This window comes from Crotalus tigris, unplaced genomic scaffold (assembly GCF_016545835.1).
Source record: "Crotalus tigris isolate CLP2741 ecotype Arizona unplaced genomic scaffold, ASM1654583v1 scf7180000024345.2110221, whole genome shotgun sequence".
NCBI classification, from domain to species: Eukaryota; Metazoa; Chordata; class Lepidosauria; order Squamata; family Viperidae; genus Crotalus; species Crotalus tigris.
The window spans coordinates 1,259,465-1,287,055 of record NW_024100514.1 but is presented as its reverse complement, the minus strand read 5'-3'; the positions used below and the strand labels follow the sequence as shown (position 1 = coordinate 1,287,055).

General features: G+C 40.2%; 1 protein-coding gene across 1 annotated transcript; it reads left to right on the top strand.

The window, feature by feature from the left end:
* The first annotated feature begins 290 nt into the window (after positions 1 to 290).
* Positions 291 to 21,351, top strand: PA2G4 (proliferation-associated 2G4). The gene is made up of 13 exons (XM_039326773.1): positions 291 to 584; positions 3,718 to 3,846; positions 6,408 to 6,513; positions 6,871 to 6,940; positions 8,893 to 8,985; positions 10,011 to 10,074; positions 12,965 to 13,043; positions 13,225 to 13,303; positions 14,852 to 14,985; positions 15,708 to 15,802; positions 17,084 to 17,211; positions 17,722 to 17,775; positions 18,455 to 21,351. The coding sequence occupies exons 1-13, from the start codon at positions 497 to 499 to the stop codon at positions 18,518 to 18,520; spliced, it is 1,185 nt and encodes a 394-aa protein (XP_039182707.1). The 5' UTR covers positions 291 to 496; the 3' UTR covers positions 18,521 to 21,351.
* Positions 21,352 to 27,591: the final 6,240 nt, after the last annotated feature.

The window sequence follows — 27,591 nt, the reverse complement described above, 5'->3', positions numbered from 1 at the left end:
GCATTTCTTGGTTAACTCGCAGAGAAAGCGCTCACCGAACGCAATCAGAAAGCAGCGCCGGTCGCCAAAGTCAGGGCAAAGTAAACCGGGCAACCAAAATAAACGTCAGAGAACGAAGGGGAGAAGAGCACGTAACAATGCCTTGTAATCTCGTCCCGGGCCATGAAGAGACGCTAGTTCAGAAAAACGAAGAGGGGCTCGTTTTTCCCGTCGTACCTCGCCAACTGGCTTCGTCCTCGGCCCGACGGGAGTTGTAGTTCTTCGCCGCCGAAAGAGTGGACTCGCTTCCCAGCGTGCCACGCGCAAAGCCCGCGCGCTCGCTCCCTTCCAGCCTGTCTCGCGTTTCGTCTTGGTGAGGCGAGGCGGTGTCGGCGGCGAGCGCGGTAGCCACCAGCACCAGCACCCGTCCCTCCTCCTTCTCATCCTCCTCCTCCTCCGCGGAGCGTGGAGAGGGAAAGAGCTTGAGGCGAGAAGCTGCGGCGCGCTCGGTCCGACCATGTCGGGCGAAGAAGAGGCGGCCGAGCTGACGATCGCGGAAGACGTGGTGGTGAACAAGTACAAGATGGGGGGAGAGATCGCCAACCGTGAGTATGACCCGGCGGGGTGGGTGGGGGGTGGGGAGCTGGGAGAGGGGCCTGGGTGGAAGGGCGTCCCTTCGGCCGTCGAGGCGGCGGCGGCGAAGCTGTCAGGGAGCGCAGGAAACCTAGCAGGACAGGCGGCGGCGGATGGCGGGGGTGACAGAGAAGGGAAGGTGGGGAGATCGCGGGAGTCCTGGGGGGGGGGGGGGCGTATGTTGCCTGGCAGGACGGAAGAACCCAGGTTGCAAGTCGGTCCGGAAAGAATCGACTCGGAAGCCTCCAGTTGCCTCTGCGGAGGAGAGAGACCCATTTTTGAAGCTGTCCCATCTAGGATGGGGGGAGGGAGAAACACATAAAATCTCTTGGGGCGATTTTTCAAGAGAGTAAGCTGCCCGTGATCCTCGATCTCTCCTGTGTACTTTTAATATATATGTGTGTGTGTGTGTGTGTGTGTGTGTGTATATATGTATGTGTGTGTGTATATATATATATATATATGTGTGTGTGTGTGTGTATATTATATATATATATATATATATATATATATATATATATATATATATATATATATATATCCCCATCTTTATGTTCTTTTTTTTTGTCTCCAGCTTCAGTAACAAACCCTCCCCCCACCCAAAAAAATCTGGAAGGGAAATGTACAGTTTTACTTGCATTCATAAAACTCTTTGCTGTGGGGGGAGGAAAGAGGGAAATTCGCTTGCTACCTCGACTCCTTTGGTGATATTGTTAAAAAGAGGAATGATATCCGTCCTTTAGGAGCAGACATTCTTTGGGGGTGGGGGGGAAAGGGAGGATCCGCGATCGCCCCGGGGGAATGGAGACGCCGTCCTCTGGGAACTGCAAGGCACATGGTCTGGGACTTGCCATGTGCTGTTGCTGGCGCTCGCTCGCTCTCTCGTTCACTATCTTCCGACGTCCTGGCGGCCTCCCAGGTTTCCCCTTTTGTTTAAGGAAGAATGTCTGCTTCGGATCAGATCACCTTAAAAACACACACACATACACACACACACACACCGTATTCTAGGAAGTCGATAATTAGGCAGGCGCGGAAATCGGCAAAGGGAAGTCTTTTATTACAGCTCGGCCATAACTTGCCTCTATTTAAGGAGGTGGAGGTTTTCCCTTTAGCAAACGAAGTATGTATATATAGCCAGTTGACTTTTTCAGCCCCAGTGGTTTTTATAGTGCGAACAAACAGGCACGGACAGATTGGGTAATCAAATACCTCGGCTTGCTTCATTAGAGATACATCCAGCTTGCCATTTTTAAAATGTATTTTTGCTCTGTCCAGGAGCAGAAGCTTCAGTCGTCAAGATTTGTCCACTTAGGATAAACTGCTTGGTGCAGATGCGCCGTAACAAATGCTACTGGGAAACATTCAGAAGCTAAAGAAATGGAAGGCTTAACTGCAGATGTTAGCTTTACATTTGCTCACACAGTAAGAGAGAGAGAGAGAGAGAGAGAGAGAGAGAGAGCACTTCTCAATCATAATTTTTCCTAGAGGTGGAGTTAGCAGTCCTTTCCTTGCATTTTTAGCAGGTAACATAAAATGGATCATAACTTAGTTAAAAAGGATGCAGAATACTTATATGCAGCCAACTTGAGATCCCCTAATTGAAATTCATTGTTTTAAATTGTGTATTAACCTATATTTACTGATCATATTTCACCTAACATAATTTGGATGATCATAGAAAAATATGTATCTGGCATTATTTTTTACTACCAAATATAAAATGTACTATCAAATGTATTCAGTTTTGATTCTCTTAGGTTTTACATAAATTAATTAGGTGTTCTTATTGCTAGATGTTGTAGAAACGTTTATTTGATAGTGGTCTTGTTTTAATGGAAATAAGCACCCAAGAATTAACTCACCTATAAAAAATAAATGACTTGACTACTGTGAGAGACTAGTGGAAAATAGAGAGCTGTTGTGTGCTGGGTTTAGAAGGGATTTCCCTCTTGTAACAGCCTATTGGGTTTTTATAATTGGGCATGTATGGAATTTCATGCACTAATCTTACTGCAGCTCCTGAGAACCTATGTAGCTACTCAGATGCTTCTTAAATTCACAGAACTACAGAGGCCCTCAAAACTGTGTAAGTTCAAATTGGATAGGGAGTTTCTTGAGGGCAAAAAGATGCCAGACTGGAAAAACTACCATAATGGGATAGTGTGAGTTGTTAAAGATTTCACCACCCTATGCATGTTTAATTCAGAGTTCTGAAAATGTCTTTTAAAGTTTTTACAGTGTTTTGACATAGCCGATAGGTTCTCTTAATTCAGTGCATACTAATTTGCATAAGGACAGAATTGACTACATTTTGAATGGGCAGTTGATGCGGACATACTATATAATCTGAGTCCATATGTTAAAATTATATTATACAGTCTTGTCATATAGACTTAGCCGCATTGTATATTTTAATTTGTGCTTTTGAACATGCCCTGGGACTGCTATTACAGAATTCTGTTTGAATCACAGTGCATTTCAGAATAGCATTATGCTGCTTTTTTTTTAAGAGACAGAATGTTCTGTTACCCAAGTTCTGACATAACCCATTTAAAGTTACTTATTGAACAGAACGCACAAAGTTGGAAAACTAATTTTTCCTCAAGTGAACGGAAGTAGGGGAAAATCATGACCACAGAGTTGCAGTGATAAATAATGTGTAAGTAAAAATAATTCACTGGCCCGAAGATGGGCCAGTTTGCTATTTGCTGATGAGACTGAGTACAATCAGAGATGGCTATTATAATTTTCAGAAAGACGACATGGGTTTCCTTTGTCTTTTTGAATTGTATCCTAATCAGGTTTGGGCTGAAGGAAGTTCTACTGATGTCAGTGGCATCTTTCAAAAATAGGATGTATGCTTAAATGTTAATTAAAATAATGTACTGAACATGTGGGCCAGTATCCTTCAGTTAGAAGGAAAGAAAGGATTTTCTTTCAAGCCAACTGTATGTGGATAATGAGGTGGATGAAAAATAAAACAACCACTAAAAGTACTGCAAAGTGTACCTAGGGGCATCTTCCCCCAAATTCGGTGTGTCAAAATTCTGTGATATTTTAAAATACATGAATACTAATTTGTATTTTTCTGTTGAACTTCAGGTGTCTTGCGTACGGTAGTAGAGGCAGCTAAATCTGGAGTGTCTGTCCTCAGCTTATGTGAGAAAGGAGATGTCATGATCATGGAAGAAACTGGCAAAATCTTTAAGAAAGAGAAAGATATAAAGAAAGGTATTATGCAGCTACCATATTTTTTTTAATCAATTGTTCCCTATTTAAATTCTATTCACTATTTTGTGCATTAAAGTATGTAGAGTGTTGATATCGGAATGACTGGAATATAGCCAAAGTATTTACTGCTACCAGCAAAGCCCATCCAAGTTTCCATCTCCATTTCTTTGTGGGGTTTGAACTAGTTACTAGGCTGTAGAACTGAAGGGTAAAATGTGACATGGGGTGATGCTTGCAGCCTCTTTCCTTAGATTTGCATGGCTGCCTTCTACAGCTGATGTGCAGTACCAGGAAAAGATGCATTTGGATCAAGGTAGAAGTGTGCATGAAATGAACCATTTTTTTTTTAAATTTCAAACTAGAAACAAATCATATTCTGGGGGTTTCTTACAAATCATGTCAGATCGGGCCCAGTGAGATAAACAAAACATTGAACATTTTAATTGTTCCAAATTTTGTCTCAGACAAAATCGGGGGGGATCCCACAGTAATTTTATGAGAGAAGTAAGCCATAATTGATCCTTTCCCTTCTTCAAAAGAAAAGAGTAGATTTTTTTTTCCAAGGGCTGCTATTGCCCTCTGTCATCTGCTTCTTCCTACAGTTGTCCCCGTAGATCCTGGAGTAGCAGATCCAACTGATTGATCTTCCCTGATCTTCCTAACTTTCCTTTTCATCCTATTTTTCCTCATTTGCCATCACTGCTGGCCTCATGGTGAAAGGGGGGGGGTGTCTGCACTATGTATGGCCTTCCTCAGTGTTCCACTGGCCATGTAAACATCTGGTCTCTCTATTTTCACCTTTTACAACTTGCCATATTGCTGTTATTGATATAGGCACACATTGTTGTAAAGAAAAACTCTCAGCTTTGCCTTTTCTTTCTTTTAAATCCCCTCTTGCAGCATCTCCCCACCAGTGTCTGGAGCAAAAGGAGCTTGCTTTATCTCCTATCAACACATATGAAACACAGATCAGGCCAGACCACCTTACACTAGTTATTCCTTGCACAATACAGTAATTTACACTTTTTTGCACATCCCTGGATTACACAATTCCCAGCAGTTAATTGGGTATACTCTCGTGTGCTCCAAATCTCATTTTGCCTTTCAGATCCATATTTCTGCACAGTCCCTGGTTGTTTGTAAGTTTGTTAAGTTACAACTTCTGGGAAGCCCTGTCTGTGGTGCTGGGGGAAGCGTTACGTAAACACTGCTCATGTTTCTAGAAGCTGTGATATCTGGTTAACTGAAAACAGTGAATTAAAGTTTTGTTTGTTTTGTTTCCCCCCCCCCCCCTCCTTGAATTCATGTACTTTGAAGCGTTGCAGAACTTCTAAAGTGTTTGTTTATTTGCTTACTCCTTAGGCATATAGGCAGCTCCAAACAGAATAGACTACCTGATGCAATAATTCGATAAAAACATATAGATAAAACATACAATTTGAAATTCCCCAGAGAGTAATAGCATGACTTACATCTAGATACTGCCAGTCAAGAGGAACAACATGCAGTATATCAAAACCTGAAGGCATGATGAAAAACCTTATTATGGCTTTTTTGAAAACGTAAGATCGTGGCCACTGATCTAATCTTTGGGGAAATGCCGTCATAGAGACAGACATTGCCCAGACATTTCCCAAAGATTTGCAGTTTCTTCCTGGAAGGTGACATTCTGTGGAGGAAATGACCTTCCAAATCTGGATGGATGGGCAGAGACCAGTGGAAGTTGACAGTCCTGGAGATACCCAGATCTTAAGACATGAAGGGCTTTAAAAGTTATAATCAACACCTTGAATTACACTCACTAATGAAAACTAAACCGCATCAATGTTCTTCGGGATTTTAAAGTAACATAAATGTTGCCAGTCTTAGTGGCAAAGAATGTAAGCCTATTTAAATATCAATGGTATCTGGCCTATGTATTCCGAAGTAATCGGAAATTGGGTTCCTGATTTAAGTCAGTATCTTGAATGGCTTTTCTTTAGTTCCAGAGAATAATATATCAGCTACAGGATGTGTTTCAAACCAGTGCACACTTGGAAGACCATCCTATTGAGCAAAATAGCATTTATTTCCATCTGAGCGTGCAATAGGATTACAACAGTAGAATGGCTGAATTTGCCTTCACCTCTTGACTGAGAGATAGCTTCATCACATGCATTGTAATCTTTGGGAAGAGTCTGGAAAAAGAGTTTATGCTTCCTCAGCTATTCCTGGTTACGCCTTAAGTGTCTGTCTCTAAGTACTGACCATGCCCAAAGAAGCTGTTGTTACAAGACAAGTTTATGCAGCTTTAGTAAATACTGTACGCTCACAGTGTCAGCAGAAAAAAATAATAATTCAAATGAGCAGTTTGTGGGGCAGATAAAGTTTCTGATTTATATGAAGATCCAGAATAAAGCTCCATTTATTTCTGTCTTGCTTTAAAAATGGATAAGCAAAACCAAGTGTCTAATAGTAAAGGGATAAAATTTGCCCATTCAACTAATAAATATATGTATATTTCAAGTGGGGAGATGTTACAGGACTCGTGTGAACTCACTGCTGCTCCCTTTTTTGTGTAGGTATTGCCTTTCCCACAAGTATATCGGTAAATAACTGTGTCTGTCACTTCTCCCCTTTGAAGAGTGACCAGGATTACATCCTTAAAGATGGCGATTTAATCAAAATGTAAGTGCCTTTATTATTATTTTTTTTTTTGCTAATTTTTACTTGATTAGTTTACTGAACTGACCCCCTCTATGACATTCAGAAATGTGACATTTGACATTCTGTGCCAGACTGCTATTGATATAATATAGATCTCTCATGCCAGGGACAGAATAAAGTTAGCTGGCTGTGTCCTGCTTACCAGGTGGAGACTGTTAGTTTAGCTGCTATGGTGTGAATTCTTACTATAGTATGTTTGAGACATTGAGGACAAGCGTCTTGTAAGTACAATATTTAAATCCTAGAATGTCACGAGAAGCGTCCTTGTTTTATCATTTTAAAAACATTTTATTCTATTTTCCCCTCTTTGTGTTGCAGTGACTTGGGGGTCCATGTTGATGGCTTCATAGCAAATGTAGCACATACTTTTGTCATTGAGGCATCAAAAGTAAGTGGTTTGCATGCAGCTTTGAGAAATCACGAACAGTTTACATGCAGCTTTGAGAAATCACGAACAGTCAAGAGATTTGTTCTAGTAAAGGGAATTTATATAAGCAGCATCGCTAAGGAGAAAGAGCTTGTGCTGGAGTTCCAAATGGGTGGCCACAGCAGTGGAAATACCTGTGCCTTTCTCTTGGGTGTCTCTTTTCAAGGGTCTGCCCAGGGAAGGAAAGGGAGATGGCCTTTCAAAGGGCTCAGCTACCTCAGACTGGGAAGTAGCACAGAAAAGAGGAGGTCTATGCGCTGGCAAGAGAGGGAGAGGTCAGAGAGGGTCAGAATGAGCATGGCAGAGTGATGGTGTGAGCAACAGGCACAAACTCTAGCAGACGCAAGGAAGGGAGGTGACCCGAGGCCCCATGGCGGGATCTTGGGGAAGACAACAACCCAATTGCTAATCCAGTTGTCAGGAAAAGAAGGTTGAAGAGCTAAACCCAGTACCACAGGAGAAGACTGTGGCCGAGGTCACTTAGGGGAAAAAGAATCTAAAATATAATTAAAAAGGCAAAGAACACGGTAGAGCTTTAGGTACCTGTTGACATAGGATGCTATTAAAGACCCAACACACCAGCTCTCCTCTCTTGCCTTGCTTTTTGGCAGTTGGGCTAGAAGAGGCTGCTTAAAGAGGCAGGGAATGAAGCCAAGATCAAGTATAAACCCAAGGACAAAAAGAAATGCATCAAAGTCAAGCACAGAACATGGAAGGGTTTTTAGACTTAAGTCCCCATTTAACTCCCTCCCCCTGGCTCAGCCAGTCTCTCTCCTACATCTAGCCCCCTAAGTACTTTAGAAAGATAGTTCACAAACACTATCTGAGGTCAAGCTGGCTTCAGTGACTGTATAAACCATGTCGTAGGCATGTGAAACCATGGCTTTCAGATTTTCTTTTGCTAAATTTTCATACTTAAGGTTTTTGTTCAAGCAGCTTGCTTCTGTGATATTTCTTACCGAAAATGTTTGTGCAGGGTGAATTTGCCATCTGCCAGTGACTGCCTCTAATTCAGGGGTAGGCAACCTTGGCTCTTTTATGACTCGTGGATTTCAACTCCCAGAATTCCTGAGTCAGCTATGGTATGCTGACTCAGGAATTCTGGGAGTTGAAGTCCACGAGTCATAAAAGAGCCAAAGTTGCTTACCTCTGCTCTAATTAATGGGAGCAGTTGAATCTGTATATAGTGTTAATCTCTATCACTGCCCAAATGAGCAAACAGCTATAATGATTGATCAGATCAGATCACTGGGTGATACATGTTATTTACAACTTTTTGAAGGATTTGTCCTATTCAGTTTGACCAGGGTATTCAGGAAAAAAAAAAGATATCAAAACCACAGATAAGACAGAAGATGGTAATGAATAATAAAAGATTAAGCATGAGTCATGCTGTGTACATTAAGGTGCCTTTTGTTCTTCCACTCAGTTGCTGCTGATATAGCAATGGGGCATTTTCATATTCATTCATTCATTCATTCAGATTTATTACAGTCGCCCAACTCCAATGGACAGTGAAATTATTCAGTCAGTCTAATAAAGAATAATGGCCATATTGATTATTATTTCTCTTTTTTGGCAGTTAAGATTTTTGAACCACAGGAGGTTATTAATGCGGCATCAGAAGAAGGACACTGGGGAAAACAATACCTTGTGGACCCCAAAGGTCTTGCAGGTCTTGGGTGGCAAAGCACCTGGGCCTAATCAAGATAAAGTTCCATATAGTCATGAAAGTCAGGAAAAAAATCACTTTTTGCCAGGTTATGTCTTTCATGTACAGTGCAGTTAAATTATAGAACATTTAAATCTGTCGAGTTTTAAGGTTTATTTCTTGTATGTCAGCTAGAAAGTTCTCTTGTCTTCAACTTTTAAAATGGATGCTTCTGTACTATTGTTTTCTCTCCCCATTTCAGGAAACCCCAGTGACAGGTCGCAAAGCTGATGTCATAAAAGCCGCTCACCTCTGTGCCGAAGCTGCCCTGCGCTTGGTCAAGCCAGGAAACCAGGTAAATAATAGGCAGCTACTTTTCACAGGGACCGTGGCAGTTTGAAGAAGGTGGCTAAAGACTGTCCAGCTCCCGTTCAAGCTTGAATTCATTCTGAATGTACAAATGAGAAACTTGACTTTTTCTGAGAGGAGATAGTGTAAGAAATTTAGAGCGTACAGCTGCTGTCTAAACTGAGCAGTGAGGCCTTCTTCATAAAAGGTATACCTACGGTTGCTTTCAGACTGCAAAGCAAAGATGGGTAACAGGCCTCTCTTAAAATCAGCCCTGGCCAGCACAGCTGATACTCTGCAAGGACAGTGCTAGCACTCCAGCAGTAGCAGAGAGCCACACATTCCCTCTAAAGAGCTTATAAATATCCAGTCAGCGTTTAACCTTTTGCTTAACAAAAAAGTGAGTGTCCTGGAAACATCTTGATGTTCTGGATATGCTTTCAAATTGGTAGCATAAATATTTGGCAGCTTAAATTTTTAAAAAAGGGACCGATTTTTCTTTTCCCCATTTTATTAATCCATTCTTATCTCCTAGGTTTTGATAAGCTTATCTGTTAACTTCAAGGGGTTGGTTTCTGCCCAAAAATCTAGAAATCCTAGGTTGGTTTCCCGCCCCATCAGTTGTTTGTATTCATCTCTGTTTTTGCCTGCACAGCTTAAATAAGTATTTCAGTAGCAATTGGTTTTTCCCCTTATCATCTTGCTCTTGAATTGGAAGCTTTTTTTCCTCTCTTGGAATATAGAATAACTTGTGTGTTATGGCTTTGGAGTTCATATTATTGGGTTACGCTGTGCACCCTTTGAAATTGATTTCTGACCTTGCACAAATGTAATTACCTCTCTGCTGCTCATGACATCTTTTGCATTTTTCAGTGAGGAACTGAAAAAAAAATCACTTGCGCTTTAATAAATATCATAAATTCATACCCAATGTCATAAATTTATAAAAGAGTGAAATAGGAAGCAGGGTACTAGGCACAGTTTTTATTGCATTATATGGTCATATTTGAATCGGGTCCATATTCTTAACAGAATTCACAAGTAACAGATGCCTGGAACAAGATTGCTCATTCGTTTAACTGCACGCCAATAGAAGGTAAGAGTTGGCTTGATGAAGAGTGAAGTTGATGCAGAATAATACAGGTGGTCCTTGACTTAACGACTGTAATCGAGCCCGCCCATTATGGCCATACGTTGTGATGGTCATTAAGCGAGGTGCCTTTGTGATTGCCTTGCTTAATGACCCCAAGCCCTGCTCTCCCCATTGCAGTTGCTAAATGACTGCATAGGTTATTAACTGGAATAGGGGGCACCTTGTGGGGGGAGGCCTAGTACAGGCCAAGCCCACCACTGCAGCATCTCCCAAGCTTACGTGTGGCCTACCCTGTGCTTCTGAGGACCTTCCCCACCCTGAGACACAACATTCTCCTCTTTCCACCTAGCTCAGGGGTCTTCAAACCTGGCCCTTTTATGACTTGTGGACTTCAACTTCCAGAATTCCTCAGCCAGCATGCCTGGCTGAGGAATTCTGGGAGTTGAAGTCCACAAGTCATAAAAGGGCCAAGTTTGAAGACCCCTGTCCTAGCTGGATCCCCTCAGGCCTTGGGCCTGCTTCCCATCTCTCTGGGTCTCATACCTTCCTCCCCACCTTCAGTCTTAGAACACGCCACTTACTGTAAATTCCTTTGGGAAGCAGCCATTCCACCATGAGGCCTCCCTATATTATATAACAGGGCTTTTCAACCTTTTCACAGATTTTACCACTTTTAGGACATGGCAGTGTTCGAGTACCACCAGTGCTTAGCAAGGTGTCAAAAACTTGACAACTAAAAAAAAAGGGTGGGGGATTTTGGGTTTTACCGATTAGATTCATTTGTTGTTATAGAAATGGCTAGTTTATAATATTATGGAAAAGTAAAAAGTGGAGGTTCAGTGTTAATGCTTCCTTCTACTGCAACAGAGGAAGTCGGAAGTCAATGCCTTTTCTTTTCCCCTTCTCCCCCTCACTTCCCCCCCCCCTTCTTCCTCCCCACTGTGCCCTACTATTTGCTTTTGTATTTTTGTATTTTATTCCATAATCTAATAAAACTTTACAAACCGTAAAAAAAAGGGGGGGGGAAGTACCGGTTTTAATTTCTTTAGTGGCGGTTCCTTTGCTCTCAGGCCACGTGGAGGACCCCCGGCAGTGCAGGCTGCCCAGAGCCCTGGGCAGTGGAGGGCAAGCACCCAGCTCAGCCCAGCCTTCCCCAAGGGGCCCCAGCTGCGCTTACCTTCTCCTCGAGGCAGCTGCTGCTTGACTCGCTCTCCTTGGCCAGGTTGCTCATGGTGTGTGCGGGAGGGCAAAATGCGTGGGTCAGAGGGAAGCCCAATCTCTCTCTCCCTGCGAGGAGACCCGGCTTAGTAACCAAAGAATCCTCAGCGATAGGATGGGAGACCACCAGGAGAGTCAGGAGGAGGGGACAAGTGGATGGCAAAAGGGCAGCAGGGCTGGTTGTGGCCAAGTGCTAAGGCAGGACTTCCCTCAGATCCTCCCTCCTTCTCATTATAATCTTCCCCCCTTCTTTTTCCTTCCCTCTTCATTCTCCTTTCCTTTTTCTTCCTTCTCCTCTTTCCTTCTTTTTCTTTCCTTGCTCTCTTCCCCTCTTTCCTTTTTTTTTCTTTGTTTTTCCTCTTCCCCTTTCTCCTTTCCTGTCCCTTCTTGGATGCTCAAATGCAAAAGGGGAACGATTTCTCGATGCCTCCTTGCCTTGTGATCAAATGCCACTTTTGCTAGTAGTTTGTGGCCACTTAAAAGATGGAGAACAAACCAGGCTCAGTTTATCCCATGCTTGCATTTAGCGGGGGCGTCCACAGACAAAAGTAGAGCAAAACTGTCAAAATTGTGGCTGTGATAGTTGATCAGAGCTCCTCTGTTTTGTATGTGCAACAGCTTTAGCATTTAGAAACAGAGGTAGTTTAGTTGCTTTTCTATTAATACATAATCCTTTAAAAGGGCTCTCTTGTAGGGACCCTGCCTTGGTCTAATTCAGACTGGAAAAATAGCAGAGGAAAATATTTTTCCCCACTCTGCTTTGTCCTGTTTTCCCCACTGGAAATGGCTGTTAGCAACACACAAGGAGGGAATACTTTCCTAAGAGCTCACAAATCAAGAATACCAGTGTTAACTTGGATTGCCAACAAAGTTCTGTCTGTGACAAAACAGAACACAAAATTGCTTTCTCCTTTGAACTGGGCATTTCCAACCAAGTTTCCTCCCCTCCCTCCCTCCCTCCCTCCCTTCTTTCCTTCCTTCCCTACTTTTTTTGTTAACTGCCAGAGGTTCTGGGCAGAGGTGGCAGCAGGCAGGCAGCAGTGGGCAGAGGCTTCACATTTTTGACTCCTCCCCCCTGCCGTTGCCTCTGCGTGGCTCTCAGCTCACCTCTCCCAGACCTGCGCATGTGTTTGTATGTGCACGGACAGGTGGGGGTCTCACCCCTTGCAGCCCCGTGCCTCAACAGAGACCTTCTGCGTTGGCAGGCTGCAAACTAATGAAAGCTGGTTTTCGGAGTACTTGTTTCTTTTTCTCAATGTGCCACCGATCACATCGCGTCCTGCCTCCCTCCGCTCCCGCCCCCAACCCCATGGAGGGCTGTAAGAAGCTCCCATCGCAGCTTCTCTTATCTTTCCCGTTCTTTTCCTCCCCAGTGTCACAGCGTGGGGCTACAAGACGTGAGGACCCCTTCCCTACATGTGCGCGCACACACAAACACAATAGGGCAATAAAATGTAAAGATCACCTCTGAATAATTATAAAGAATTATACTGCCAACTACCAGTAGCAACAATATCGCATTTTCCTGCATCAGCTACGCTTTGCTTTGATAATGAGTCCAGTCAGACATTTAGGCAAAAAGTATATTTCTGGTCAAAACACAGGGTGCCTTGAAATCTTAGCATGTAAGCCTACCTTACAATACCAATACTAACATAAGCCCTTTTCTTGATAGGCATGCTATCACACCAGCTAAAACAGCATGTGATAGATGGAGAGAAGACCATCATCCAGAACCCTACAGATCAACAAAGGTATGAGACAATTTAGATGCCAATCTGTTTTTAGAATTTGTGTGTGTGGGGGGGGGTGGGGGGGGTTAATGAATTTTGATGGAAAATGAAATCCGCGATTTTCAATTAGTAGTTTATTATTCTGCAACTTTCCAAACCCTGTTCAGATGGAAATGTCTTTATATGTTTATTCCTCATCTAGAAAGGACCATGAAAAAGCAGAGTTTGAGGTTCATGAAGTTTACGCCATTGATGTTCTTATCAGCACTGGAGAAGGAAAAGTAAGTCTGTTTTATATCTGCCCTGTAAGTGGATATTCCAAAGAGACCTAACTTCATATAAAATAATATAATGTAATGTATATTATAAAATATATCCCCGACTAGGTTGCTTGGCCTGATGTCTCGGGAAATCCACAAGTTGCTAATTCCTACAGAACTAATGAAAGTTAACAAGAGTGGTGGGTTTCTGTGTTGGACTCCCTCTTTATATCATTGATCAGGATATTCAGATGCTCAAGGATTGTGCTGTTCTGTTATAGTCCTGATGTTTTAAGAAAGTCAATAAATTTGATCCTGCCATATTTCCACACAATCAGTATTTAAATGTTACTTGTGATGTGGTTTCTATACATCTGCATGAGAAACTGATTGGCTAGACACTGATTGGCTAGAATAGCTAATCTTGGCTGATGAACAAGAAGCTTCAGGACAGGTTGAACAACAATAGATCAAAGTATTATTCTAAGTCATCTGGTGGGAAAAATAATTCTTTCATTCTCAAGATTCCCTTTATGCCACCCTTGCAATTTGAAGGCAGCTTTTGATTCATTGTGGTGAAAAATATGACAGCAAATAGAAGACTTTTTACTTCAATTTCTACTATAAGAACAGGCTGTACCCTGGCCTGCTTTAAACTTAACCTTTACATCCACTCCCTAGTTCAAACCCTAAGAAAAAGTGGATTTTTCTCCCAAGTGTCTATTTTGGTTTATGCTGGATGACCCAGTCAATCTTCAGCAGAGCACAAGCTTTAAATACTTACTATACGGAAGAAAAACTAGAAATAAATTAAGCAAAAGTCATACAGTAGTCACAAAATGAAGATAAAATTAACAGCAATCAGACTGAGCAAAGAAAATCCTTTAACTACTTAGAAATTGTGTTAAATGATTCAGTATCTAGGGTTACTTCATCACACACAAAATTCCATCGCAGTAATTAGATTTGCGAATCACCATAGAAATAATTCACGGAGGCACCGGCAAACCATTTTTGAAATATTTTGCCAAGAAAACTGCAGAGACTTGTCCTGGCCGTCTCTTAGAATCAGGCACGATTGAATAGAAGAAACAACAAATGAAATAATTGTGTTTCCTTGCAGTGATGCTTTTGGGGGGACAACATATTGAGCCTGTGGTGCACAAATCTGTGCCTAATACGTTGCAAAAAAAAAATGGAGGCAATTCAGTTCGAGTTCTTAAGAGCAATGCTTCATGGCCTTTGTTGTCTTCAGGCGTGAGCTTGAGGCTCGTATTGGATTGTGTGTCACTCAAGGCTTTGCCAGTTGAAATACTGACTAAAACTAATTTTGGTGAGAAAGATCTCTGTCCAATTCACAAGTTGCTATTTGATATTTTACATAGTAGTTAGGGCTACGTTTCTAAATGAATAAACTGGGAAACTCATATTGGGAATGATATGAAATCAAAATTGTATTTCAGAAAGATATTTTTTTTTCTCCTCTCTTGCCATATGGCTCCTATCACATGAATAAATACGAGACTCTGTTGCTGAAAGTGTTGTGAATTGTCCTTGTTTGTTTTTCAGGCCAAGGATGCTGGGCAAAGAACTACTATTTACAAAAGGGATCCTTCCAAACAATATGGTTTGAAAATGAAAACTTCCCGTGCCTTTTTTAGTGAGGTGGAGAGACGATTTGATGCTATGCCTTTCACTCTCAGGTTTGAATATAACACTTAATAGCAGGCTTTCCACCTGGCTACTCAACTGTTGTACAGTTCTTGCCACTGAATAGTTTTTGCTCAATCTAAACCAATATCTTAAAATAGTAAGTCATAATGTAAATGGCAGTGTTTTTTTTTTAATTGCATAGCTCAAGTATATGAAGGTTGGTGACGCTAGCTTGTGGTTAAGAAAGCAAGATTAAAGCAGCACGCTGAGGGAATCTAAGCGATTGTAGCTACACTCGGTTTACTAAGTTGGAGTTTGTGCAATCATGAATGAACAAACTATGATTGAGTACATTTGCACAGTATGCCAAAATAAATAAACGTCATTGTGACTTAGTGCAATTATGAACCAAACTCCTTACAAAGTCAGTTATGAAGGACTCTAGTAGTCTATTAAGTCCTCTTTCTGGCTTGTAGGAAAACTTCCTATTCTTTTTTTAGTGACACGGTGGAGAGGCAATTTAATGCTATGCCTTTCACTCTCGGGCAATGTCCAAATCAAATTTGCAGTCATAAATGCTAGAGAAGGTAAAGTTCCTTTGGAGCTGAATCCTGTGGCTGGTGCCAAGTTGTTTACTTGGACAGATGCAGGATTCTTTGCAGTTTAGAGCCAGCTCATTTTTTCCTGAAAAGGCTAACATAATTGTTGAGTAATCGGAAAATCCCAAAAGATGTATGGTTGGATTCTGAATCTGTTCTTCTGTTTCCCATAGGGCATTTGAGGATGAAAGGAAGGCCAGGATGGGGGTAGTAGAATGTGCCAAACATGAGCTGCTCCAGCCCTTTAATGTCCTCTATGAGAAAGAAGGTGAATACATGCTGCTGAATGTCAGAGCTGTTTTTGTCTTGCATCAGGCTAGACAGTTTCCTTCCAGAGGCAGTTGCTAGGCATTACGTTGCAGGATGAGAAACCACTGGCCTTTCGGGTGTTCCTGGAAACTTCCATTGTTCCTAATCACTAACCAAGCTGCTTTGGAAATAGGAAGGGGGTGGGACTCTTTCAAATGTGTGAGACCCCTGCAATCCAGTGTAACTGCAGGACTTCCCTCCCTCTGCTTCCAAGCCCTGCAAAATTGGAAGAGGCTCGTTCTTATAGTTCAGTGAGGCTTGGCAGGTTTTAAAGCAAAAGGGCATCTTATGCCTGGGATAGTAACACCAGCAATAGAACTTATGGCTGTGGAGGGAGGGGCAGAATAGATGATAGTTACAAGTTCTAACTGGGCATCTGCCAGCCAGGCTTGGGTCAGGGGCAATGATATCTCAGGCCAATAAGCAGACAAGGTGCTGCTCAGATAACCGTGTTTTCCCCAAAGTAAGGCCTACCCCAAAAATAAGCCTTGATTTTGGGGGGTGAGCCTAATATAAGCCATACCCCCAAAATAAGTCCTAGTTTTGGAGTGAAGCGCACACCTAAAAATCAAATGGGGGTGGGGATGTGGACTGCCCACGTGCTCCGCACCCACTTAACCTTGCAGCCAGGCCTCTCCTCGCCGGCCCACTTCTGCTGTGTTTTCTGCAGCCAGGCCTGCATTTCTCAGTCACAGGCCTTTCCAGAAAGCCACTGCAGCTAAAAACCGAGCTATGGATTCAATCCATTGTTCGGTACTGCAAGACCTGCAGCTGAGAACCAAGCTATGGATTGAATCCATAGCCCAGCACTCGGTTGCATATGCTGTCCGGAAAAGCCTGATTGCAAAATGTAGGCCGGAATGCAACTGCAAAATGAAGCTGCTCCTTTGGCCCCAGAAGAAGTGGACTGGCTGGGCAGGGCTGTCGGTGCTGGAAGTGAGTATGAAAAACATCCCCCCAAAATAAGCCCTACTGCCTCTTTTGGAGGCAAAGAAAAAAAAAACACTTGTTCTTCTTTACGGGGAAACACGGTAGGAACTGGCAAAAATGCTGCCTTGGATTGTATCAAGCTTAGAGGGGTGGAACTGACTCATTTTCCCTATGGGAAGAGATGGGGCAGAACCAAAGTAATGTGACCTTTTGGTGTATTTTTTTTTCTTGCTGTGTGCCCATCTTGTTGCTAATGGTTGGCTACTATCTTGCTCTGTTGTCAATCTTCTACTCCCCTCCCCCTGATTAGGAGAGTTTGTGGCCCAGTTCAAGTTCACGGTGCTTTTAATGCCCAACGGCCCCATGAGAATAACCAGTGGACCCTTTGAACCTGAATTCTACAAATCAGAATTTGAAGTTCAAGATGCCGATCTGAAGGTCAGTAACAACTACTGTGCTCTTGTAAGAATCAAAGTCACAAGAACAAAAATTGTCATAGCAGAAAGAATGGTCTGACTTTCCTATTCTGGTGATAATATTTGTTACACTCCCGCACTTATTTAACATGTTTAACATATCCAAATTTCATAAATGCAGACCAGTAGGCATATCTCTGCCACTATGCCTGGTGAAACAACAACTAGTGAAAATTGTTTTGAATTAAAATTGAAATATTTTCCCTATCTTGTTAGTTTATATTGTGAATTATATAGCCATTTAAAAAGAGAGAGAGAGAGAGAGAGATTAACTCTTCCAGGTTTTCCTAGTCATGACTACTATCCAAAGGATGCGTGGCTGTGCTCCCTGTGATTCCAAGTGTTGAACATTCTAGGGCTGGCTACATTGCTATAGAGCTGGCAGGAATTTCTTCTTCATTTGTTGTTTTAGAACAAAGGGGAATCACTTATTAGATATCTTTACTCGAGATATTTTTTTCCCCTTTTTTAGGCACTTCTACAAAGCTCAACAAGCCGCAAAGCCCAAAAAAAGAAGAAAAAGAAGGTAACTTGGCTCTGGGATGTATGGTGATGTAACTCAGTTGAGCTCCTGCAAGTAGTGACAGTTCAAATATTTTTATGCCTTGGATCATTCTTACCAGAGCTTCTTCCTCTGAGTGGATTGTTAAGTTTAATATGTAATCCATATAGTGTTATATAATGTTGTAGAGTTCTGTAGACCTAATTGTGCCAAATGACTTGGAAGGTGGGGAAAGCTTGTTAACTCCAGGATAAATGGGGCACAATCTTTTAATAATAATTTCAGTCGCAAATTAACAATATACTTAATTTAAGAAAGAAATGATCAAAAGTTCAAAAGAAATGATCTCATTAGATAAGTTGTAAATATACTTGGATTTGCAGAAGTGTAAAGCGGTTGGACCAGTTACACAGAGAATTCCCACCCAGGTGACCTGGGCTGAGCACCAAAAAGCTAAGCCAGGTTGAAAGATCAGTAGGAAATCTCAGCTAGAGGTTAAGACGAGGAAGAATCCCAGAAGAGGCAACGGCAGTCCATTTCCATATCATGCCAGGAAAACATGTCCTGTAAGCCACCAGGAATCCAACTTGACTTGATATCTGAGTGTGATAGTCTCCCATGTACATGGAATAGCTCGCATCTTTGGAAAGGTGGAACTGCTTAAACCTCATACAGCTGATTCTCCCTTCCTTTGTTTTTCCAGGCCTCCAGGAATGCGGAGAACGCCACAACAGGGGAAACAGCAGAAGACAATGAGGCTGGCGACTGAAGGGTTCTGCTTTCCTCTGCCTCACACCTGATTCTTTCTCTCACATGTCCCCCCTCTAACCAGGAGAAACGAGCATCCCTTCATGGATGTTTTGTTTCATAGGACCACAGGACAAATAGCCTGGACTTCCCACAACGTGCAACCAGCTGAGATTGACTTGGCTACTAAGGGAGGCGTCCCTTGGCCACTTCAGAATACTTTTAAATGTGTGAAATAATAAAATCAGGAGTAAAAAAACAGTCTACATTCACTCTTTCTAGCCTTTGATACTACTTGTGCTCCCTAGAAGTGGGCAAATGCAGTTCTCAGCAAGAGCAGGAGCTTTCATCTGGCTCCACCTCTCTCTCCTACCCTCTTAAAGGTACTTTAACTCTTCTGAAAAATCCTTTGACATCCTGGCAAATAATTATACATGCAGAAACTCATTCCTGACTTTAGAATTGTATTACATGCAGCTAGTATAACTTGCACATCATTGCTTTTTCAATGTTTAGGCAATTTTCCCCTCTTAAACATCTAAGATGTTTCTTAAGATACTAAGGAAGGGTGTCTTTTTTTCAACCCCCAACAAAATATTTTAATTTTTGCAGACAGGCTCTTTGAAGATTATTCTGTTCCTCTAGGCAGCATCATTGCCTACAGAATTATTTTCATTTTGTTATATATTACTGTTGGTTTAAATTATCATCCCAGAACCAAAATAGATTCATTAACCATCTAGTAAAATCCTTTCTGGGCTCTAAAAGTAATAAAACCTGATTTAATAGGAGCTCTTTGATGTTTTGTTTTGTTTTTTACATTTTTGTGCATTTGCATTTACTTATCCTACACACATTTGTCTTTTCATTACTAAAACATTTCGCTGTTTTGATGTATATGATACCTAAAACAGGATTTTTCAGAAGAATTCCTCTATATAATTTTTACATGAATGAATGGTATGCTACAGAATTGGTTGGACCTGGAATTGACTCCATTTGTGAGAATCTCTTTTTTATAGTATGTCTTTCTAAATTGTCCATTTCAATTGTATATGATTGTGTGGGATGTTTTTTTTTCCTATGTTATTCCAAACCAGGTTCTTGTCTACACCCTTAATGTAGCTGAATGGATTTCTATAAAACTGTTTTGTGCTGAATGGCAGGAAATACCCTTCTGTCCAGTATACCTGGAGTTTAGCATTTAACAGTCTCAGTTACTACCAAAGTTTAAGACCATCAAAAGAATTTTAGATGTGTCTTTTTTTCTGGGGTTTTTTCCCATCAGTCTCTGTAAACTTCTACTTAAGTTTCTAGAGTGCATGCCTGCTTTTGTAAGGATCACTTTCAATGCTGATTTTGGAAAGTGCAATGGGGAATATGTTGAGTGGAGATTGAATCATACGGAATAATGAGCTCGGAAAGGATCATGCACAAGACTTGCAATGAACTGCCAATTCTAAACTGCTCCTAGTTGCGAACCATGAATTTAAGGGAGGTGGGAAGGGGGGGGGGAATACCATTTGTTCCTAGCAAGGAGCATTTTAGAATTTATAAGTAATATGTTTTCTTATTTCCCTTCCTTTATGGTTCAGCCACATTACTAAGGTTGCGGTTTATTTAATTTTTCATCTTTTATTTTGAAACTAAAGCAATTGTATCTCTTGGTTTTAAAAGAAAATGCAGTTGAAAATTTTGGAACAAAATTCCCACAAGCTGTTCTGTAATTTTATTTTATTTTTTTTCAAATAAAATTGATTAGTGACACCCATGGATAGATTAATGGGTCTGTGTTGAAGGGGTGGAGGAGTCTGAAATATACTTGAAGAAATGTCTGCTTTTATGCACTTAAGTAACTGAAAACATTATGAAGAGTTGATTACTCTTTAACTATTACTACCTACCAGATTCTTCTCATTTTTGAACATCTGAACTTGTGTAGCACTAGGTTTCTTACTCTAGCATTATGCTTGATTCATTGAATATTCTACAATGCATTTAAGAAAATAAGTTTTCCTCCTATTTAAAAAGGTCCTTTTCTGATATTTTGCTTGCTTCCCTCCCTCCTTTTTTTTTTTTTTAGGAAGAAAAGAGCAATCTTTTAATAACACATTAAGTACAGCTGGTTCTTTGCTTTGGCTAATTCTGTTTGCACAAAATTCTTGGTCCTGGTCATATATTTTGCCATATATCAACAATAGAACTCAAAATGGGTCTTACATTTCCACCATTAGATCAACTGACTCCTCAGTAGTTACTAATCCTAGAAAAAAACAATGCCAACTTTAACTTAACCAATGGAAAGAAATCATTTTAGTCCTGTGCTATAAATTTAGCTAAGTGTTGCAATGCACAAAATCACACATGATAACTAGCTTACCAATTAGTTACACAAATGTATTGGTAAGTGGCCACTTCCAACTTCTAATAACTGCCAATGTTTAAGGAAACAGCCTGTTGCTTTGACAGCTTGTATTGTTCCTGCTGGTCTTTATTTTTCACAATTCCAATCAAAAGGGCTTCACAACACAAGTTGAATTCAATGCGTCACAGAGCTGTTCAATTTGGTTTTAATGCAGGTCAAATGAAGACCTCTGTTACTTGGGAATCTATGTTTCTAACTTAAAGTGCCTTTATGAGTCTTGAATAGAATGTAATTTAATTACTGACTTGTTTCTATACAGGAAATTGGGAAGCTCCCAACATGAATTGTTTTGGGTTATCAGCCAACCTTACTGTGTCTGTCTTGAATATCAGTGTTATGATCACTAGGTTTAGTAATATTTTCAAGCTCTTTTTGACTGCCCTGTACTAGCAATGTAGATTTCAATAAAGCACTTCATTATAATTGGATCTCAAGCCAATGAGCTATGTTATTTATTTGCTCCTTTCCATCTCTGATTGTACAAGGTGGATGTTGTATCTTAATGTTGAGCTTTTTTAGATGGCCTAAAATTAATGGGGCCACTAGGCTTTAATTGTTAGCTTGTAAAAAGAGAGAAATACAATATTTCCTCCCTCCTATTCATCTTTGCAATAACTGATATAACTGATCTAGTTATTGACCGAATTCACAGTGTAGTTTGGGTTTCAGAATCTTCTGTTAACTCGGCCACTTTAAGCCATAATATAGCACATGAACCCATTTTCCCAGTAAGCTTCATAAGTGAGTAGCGATTTAAACTAAAGTGCTGAGTCTAGCCCAGTATTTGATACTGCATTCTATGTTCAATATCTGGATCCTGATTCCAAATTGAACCATGACTTGGGATGTGATTTGAAAGATCTGATTTGTTTCATTTGCATCCTGAACCATAAACTAACCAAACCATGCTTTCCTACATGAACCCAGCACAATGAGTTAACATTTGTTTTAATCTAATGTGTCAATCTCTGTTCAAAATTGAGCTAATTCAACATAATTAACCACTTTTAAAAGTAGGAAACGACTAAGTTCTAGTAGTATTGCAGAGATGCTTAGTGAATAAGCTCCAACTGTTGTATTTACATACAGTATTTAGAAGTTCTGGATAAGGAACTTATTGAAGGTGAGAATTTTTGCAAAGCAGAACTGGGGGTATGTGTGGTTCTAACTGATCTTACACCTTGGTCATATCTCTAGTGGGCAAGTCACCATGGTCAGGGGCAACTTTCTAATCACCCATGGAATTAAGTAGGTATTGGATCCCTCATTCAGCCCAACCACTTGTGTTGGGGAGAGACTTCTGCATCAGAAAAAAAGGGTGCAAATACCAGAATCAATATGTATTCTACCCAGAATAGCAAGGTCAGATAATAGCAGCCACCTGCACTGAAGCTGCCAGGTTGGAGTCTACAAGCTCCCCCCTAGTTCAGCACTAAATTGTATTGAGGCTCTTGACTTGGCTACAGCACGTAGTATGGCCCTATTCTGGCCTGGATCCTGAAGCACAGTATTAATTTATCAAATAATATCTGAAACAGACTGTGCAAGCAACATTCCTACTGCACTCTGTATCTTGCCTGTCAACATACTAGGTCTGGGGAAAAATAAAATAACCCATTGAGTTTAGTCAGTGTGGATAATGAGATGAACATCATGATAGGTGTGCCATATTACTGTCTTCCCTAGGGCTCTGTTTACTTGAATGCAAGCTCTGTTAGCCAATACTATTGCTGAGGTATTGTGTTGATATTTCACACATTATAACCCTGTATCTCTTAAATGAAGTGGCGGTCTCATTTTTTTTAAATGTAGCAAGACAAGAAACAATGGATGAAAACTAATCAAGGAGAGAAGCAACCTAAAACTAAGGAGAAAATTCCTAACAGTGAGGACAATTAACCAGTGGAACAGCTTGCTTTCAGAAGTTGCAGATGCTGTATCACTGGAGGCTTTTAAGAAGAGACCGAACAGTCACTTGTCTGGAATGATATGGGCCTCCAGCTTCAACAGAGGATTGGACTAGAAGACCTCCAAGAGCCCTTTCAATTCTGTTATTAGTCGCTCTGTTTTTAGATGCTATTGTGAATGTGTACAGTTTAGCTTTAGCATTTAGTATGTAATTAATTCTTTTGGAATTTAATATTTATCAAGGCTTAAAACATTTTCGATACCTCCAGATCTTCTCTTGTTAAGTATATGCAATTCTCCTGTATAAAATAACAGCCTTATCTGGGACTTGGGACTTAAGAGAGCTGAGTACCTAAGACAGTACTAGTTTGGTAAATACTGAATAAGTAGGTTTTAGGTCGGAGGATCTTATGGGGTTTACTACTCGAAATGAGCTCATATATTTAGTAAATAATCCTAACTCTGTCCTTAGCTACAATAATTTGTAAAATGGAAGGGTTGCAAATTAAAATAATATTTTAGTCATGCTTCGTTATTGCGTAGGATAGTACTGATTTCTAAGATTAGGTATTTAAATTTAAGTATTTCAGGGAAGTACCTTCTGTACACAAGTAGGGACAGATTGTGCTGGATATATAACAGTTTTATTACTGGAAAAAAAGTTCATTCTGCTGTTTGTTCACTTTTAATCATAAGCTGTTTTCCCGAGAATTAATGGCGCGTGGCTATCACATCTTACTATTTAGACAAGAATCGGAGTAAAAGTTTAAATTCAAAATGGTGGAAAGCAGTACAGTTCTAACCGGAAAACGCAGGAAAAAAAGCAAGTGCCTTTATAGACGCGAACTACATTTCCCATCTTGCAATGCGGCAGGCACTTGCTTATCTCGCACCGCCCTCTCACAAAGCAAACTATAAATAGCAGGCGACGGCCTTCCTAGGCCTTTCTGCTGTTTGCTGACGGCGCCATTTTGTGTGTGAGGTGCTTGATGTTAGTTGGTGCGGTCTTGTCTATCCGTTGCCATCCAGCTGTAGCTTTGCCGTCTCTTTCTAGGGAGTGACCCCAGGGGCCTCGCCCCACTATGAGAGCTAAGGTAAGTTGTGTCTCGAGCCCGAAAATATAGGTTGGATTTGAGTTTGTACCTCAACACACCTTTCGATGGGTGGCCAAGAAATAAGCAGGGCCTTCATGCTAGGTGGTGGAGGGACAGTTTGAAACAAAAACTGAAAATGCTGGTGGAATGGCTCTGGCGAAATAAAGCTGTTTTTGAGCCTCTATACTGAACTCAGGGTTGAGGCCTCGATTACTTTAAAACATTTTAAAAAGGGAGCATGTCGTATGTAGCATGGAGAAACGACAGTTAAACGAGAGTTTTTAAAGCCATCTAAATACTTTTGACATGGGAACCCATCTGAAAAGTTTTCATTTAAACGGAGATGTTCGGTTTTTCGTTTCAATCCTATCACATCCTTCGATAATAGCCCTGTTGAATTCTGTGGGCCTCAACTTCTGATGAACCATGTGTGTATTAATTGATGAGCATTAACTTCAGAATCGCTGTTATGTATAAGTAATTCTTGCTCTGCAAATAGCATGCAGTGCTGAAGATGTTTTGTAGATACCGTACCCAAATGTGTACATGGTATTGGGTAATATTTTATACACACTATGTTGATTTAAATGCAGACTTCATTTTCATTCTTTTGCAGCTTTTTGTTCATTTCTACAATTATCAATTGATTTACACATTGGTGAAATTTTACAAAATGAAAGTTTTAAATATGTAACTGAATAAGTTTGTTCATTTTGTATCATTGATGCAATCAGAAATTCTAATGTGACTTTTTTCCCCTCCCACCATCTTTAGTGGCGAAAGAAGAGAATGCGCAGGTATGTGAGCATACATTTTTACTTTATTCTGTTTGCTCTAAAAGACTATTAGATGATCTTAACTTTTAATCTCTAATAAGACATCTTTTAGTTGTGGCTTGTTTAAAATGAAGTAGTTTGTCAAAGCTCATGGTTAACTTCAAAACTAGGTGACTTGAAATATGAATCTGTCTTTATTCAAATTCATATTCCTTTGTACCTGGGATTGCAACTCACTACCTTGAAGCAACGATTCTTACTATTATATTGTGCATCCAAATTGAAAACTTTACTAAGTCAAATAATTGATAGCAGAGATATAACTAGAATTGCCAGGTCTATTGTTCTTAGGTTGGTAACAATAAGCAGTGTTTAAGAGTGTAGAGACTATGCTAATAGCAACATTCAAGAAACAAGATTTACTTCAAAATTAATGTCTATTGTATCCAGTTTCTTGTTATGATGCTTCTGATTTAAATGAATAATCTATTCAATATGTCCTGTTGATTCTTTCTCTGCACAAGTTAGAAGCTTAAGACTGAACATTTCAGGGGCCAGCAAATAGACATCTTTGTTTCATAAACTCTGGAGTTTTAAGACTTCATAGCCTAAAGAAGCAGAATGTGCCCAAGTATATTTCATGCAATGTTTATTACTGCTGTATGTTTGTATAGGTGGAAGGCTTTAAGGGTTAGAATTAGTTTTTTAATGTGCTAAATATTTCATAGGAGGATAAGTTTCTTGGTAAAAATAAAATTTTATTTTAAAAATAAAAATTGCCATGAGACAATTTTTATATCTTCTAGTATTACTTCATTGACATCTATTTATATAAATAATATAAAGACAGACTGCCCCAGCTGGCTGACATTGGCTGGACCACTGAGAATTTCCAGAAAACTACTTCAGTAATGGTACCAAGAAAACTGCATCAGTAATCGTCAACCTGAATATGTTGATCTGGAAATTTATAATAGATTTGCTTTTTTTCTATGCTGTGGAAGTTTCTATTATCAGAAAGAAGAAAAACAGCAACTATTAAACTAAATATTCCAATACTGGAATTTCTATTTGTCACCTGAAATGTTCAGTCTTAACCTGCTCAACAGAAATTGATCTGGAGATATGAGGAAGTTCTATATCTCAATTTCCTCTTACCTTTTTAATAATAATAAAGTCGGAAGGGACCTACATGCTATCTCCAAAGTTCTGTTTTTGCAAGCATCTTGTACTTAACAGAAATGCCCCAAATCTTATTTGAGCTGTTAAAATGGTGATACTACTTTAGGATTTTCAGTTAATATTATTTCTTTTAGGCTGAAGCGCAAAAGGAGAAAGATGAGGCAAAGGTCCAAGTAGACATCCTCACAGTGCTACTGAAGCTGCAAACCAGCATGGAAAGGTGGAGCTTGGGAAGCCAACTTCCAGATTAATGCCTTCTTTTTGCTGCTGCTAGAAGACTCTTTGCCTATCTTCAGGAGATTCCATCTTCAAGCCTGGGAGCAGTGATCCTTTGAGGATGGCATCCCTGAGCTTTACTATTCTGGACTGATCTTGTCCTTGGTGGCTTGATGTAGCAACTGTATCAAATAAAAACCCCGTTTTTGGGGAATTCTACATGTTTTTTTCTTTCAAATGTTGATTTTTCAGTAAAAAGATTCTGAAATTATGGTGACACGAATGTTTCTAGGTGATTTCAGTTTCACTTTGGAAAAATTCTTTTATGGTTTTATGTCTAATTTCATGATGTATTTCTCGGTTTGGTAAACCACGCTACATAATGCAGCTGATGTTTTGAGTTCTGGTAATTGTATTATAGAATAAGGTAAGTCTGGTATTCAGATTTTTAAAAGATGCTTTTGAAGAAAATGCATCATTTGCTTAGAATCTAACTAGCACCATTTCTTCATAAGAAAGGGTCATGACTTTCAGATCTACAAGCTCCTTGGGTGATTTTTTTTTGGGGGGGGCAGTATTTTTATACTATTCTGAAGGCAGACTTCTCTTTTAGGTTATTCTGGAACCTATGAAATCTGCCCCTTATTCAAAAGTGGTCTGATGGAAAACTTAAAAAGAATGTTATTTCAGAGTCCTGATTAATCTTAATGATTTATAGTATAACATTGGCTGCACATCTTACCACAAGATAACTGGCTTACAATCATAAAAGACATATACATGCACACACTGTATTAAAAACATGTTTTTTTATAGTAATCAGTTTTGAAGTCAAATGCAGTATGATTGATCTAGGCCTGCTGGATGTTGCACTAAGATTATTTCCTTAAAGTTTGATCTATAGCACAATTATGCATATTGATAATCTCAAAGCCTATGTCATTTGAGAGAATGTATGGCTATGCTTTTAAAAAGCTTAAGTGATTTCCAAAATGCGTCTAAATTTGCAAACATCCACTTTAGAAGGTAAGAAAAATCAATAGAAAATAGTATCAGTTTTGAGTCTTATGCATACCTGCAGTATATAGTATACATTTCATACGTTATTCAGACTGAAGATCATGGGGTTTGGAAAGAAAGCGATTGTCAAGTTTCTTGTATACTTAGTAATACTCAGGGGATGTAACAAATTTTGCCTGAAGAGTCATCACATGAAAAACTGATTTCTATTGCTGTAAACTAGGGTTTTTCAAACTTGAAAACTTTAAGGCATGTGCACTACAAGTCCCAGAAATCTCCAGTCAGCCATACTGACTAGGGAATTCTGGGAGTTGAGGTCCATCTAGCTTAAAATTCCCAAGTTTGAGAAACACTGCTGTAAACTGTAGTATAAGTGCCTGGATGTCACTAGCTTCCTTTCCAAAAATAAATAAAATTTTAGTTCGCTAAAAATTGGTTCATGAATAAAAATCAACCCCTATGGTGTATTTGC

Coding starts and splice junctions, on each gene's coding strand:
- PA2G4 (XM_039326773.1), top strand. CDS start 497: ATGTCGGGCGAAGAAGAGGCGGCCGAGCTGACGATCGCGGAAGACGTG. Junction 3,847..6,407: donor AGAGAAAGATATAAAGAAAG/GTATTATGCAGC, acceptor TTTTTTGTGTAG/GTATTGCCTTTCCCACAAGT. Junction 6,514..6,870: donor GATGGCGATTTAATCAAAAT/GTAAGTGCCTTT, acceptor TTTGTGTTGCAG/TGACTTGGGGGTCCATGTTG.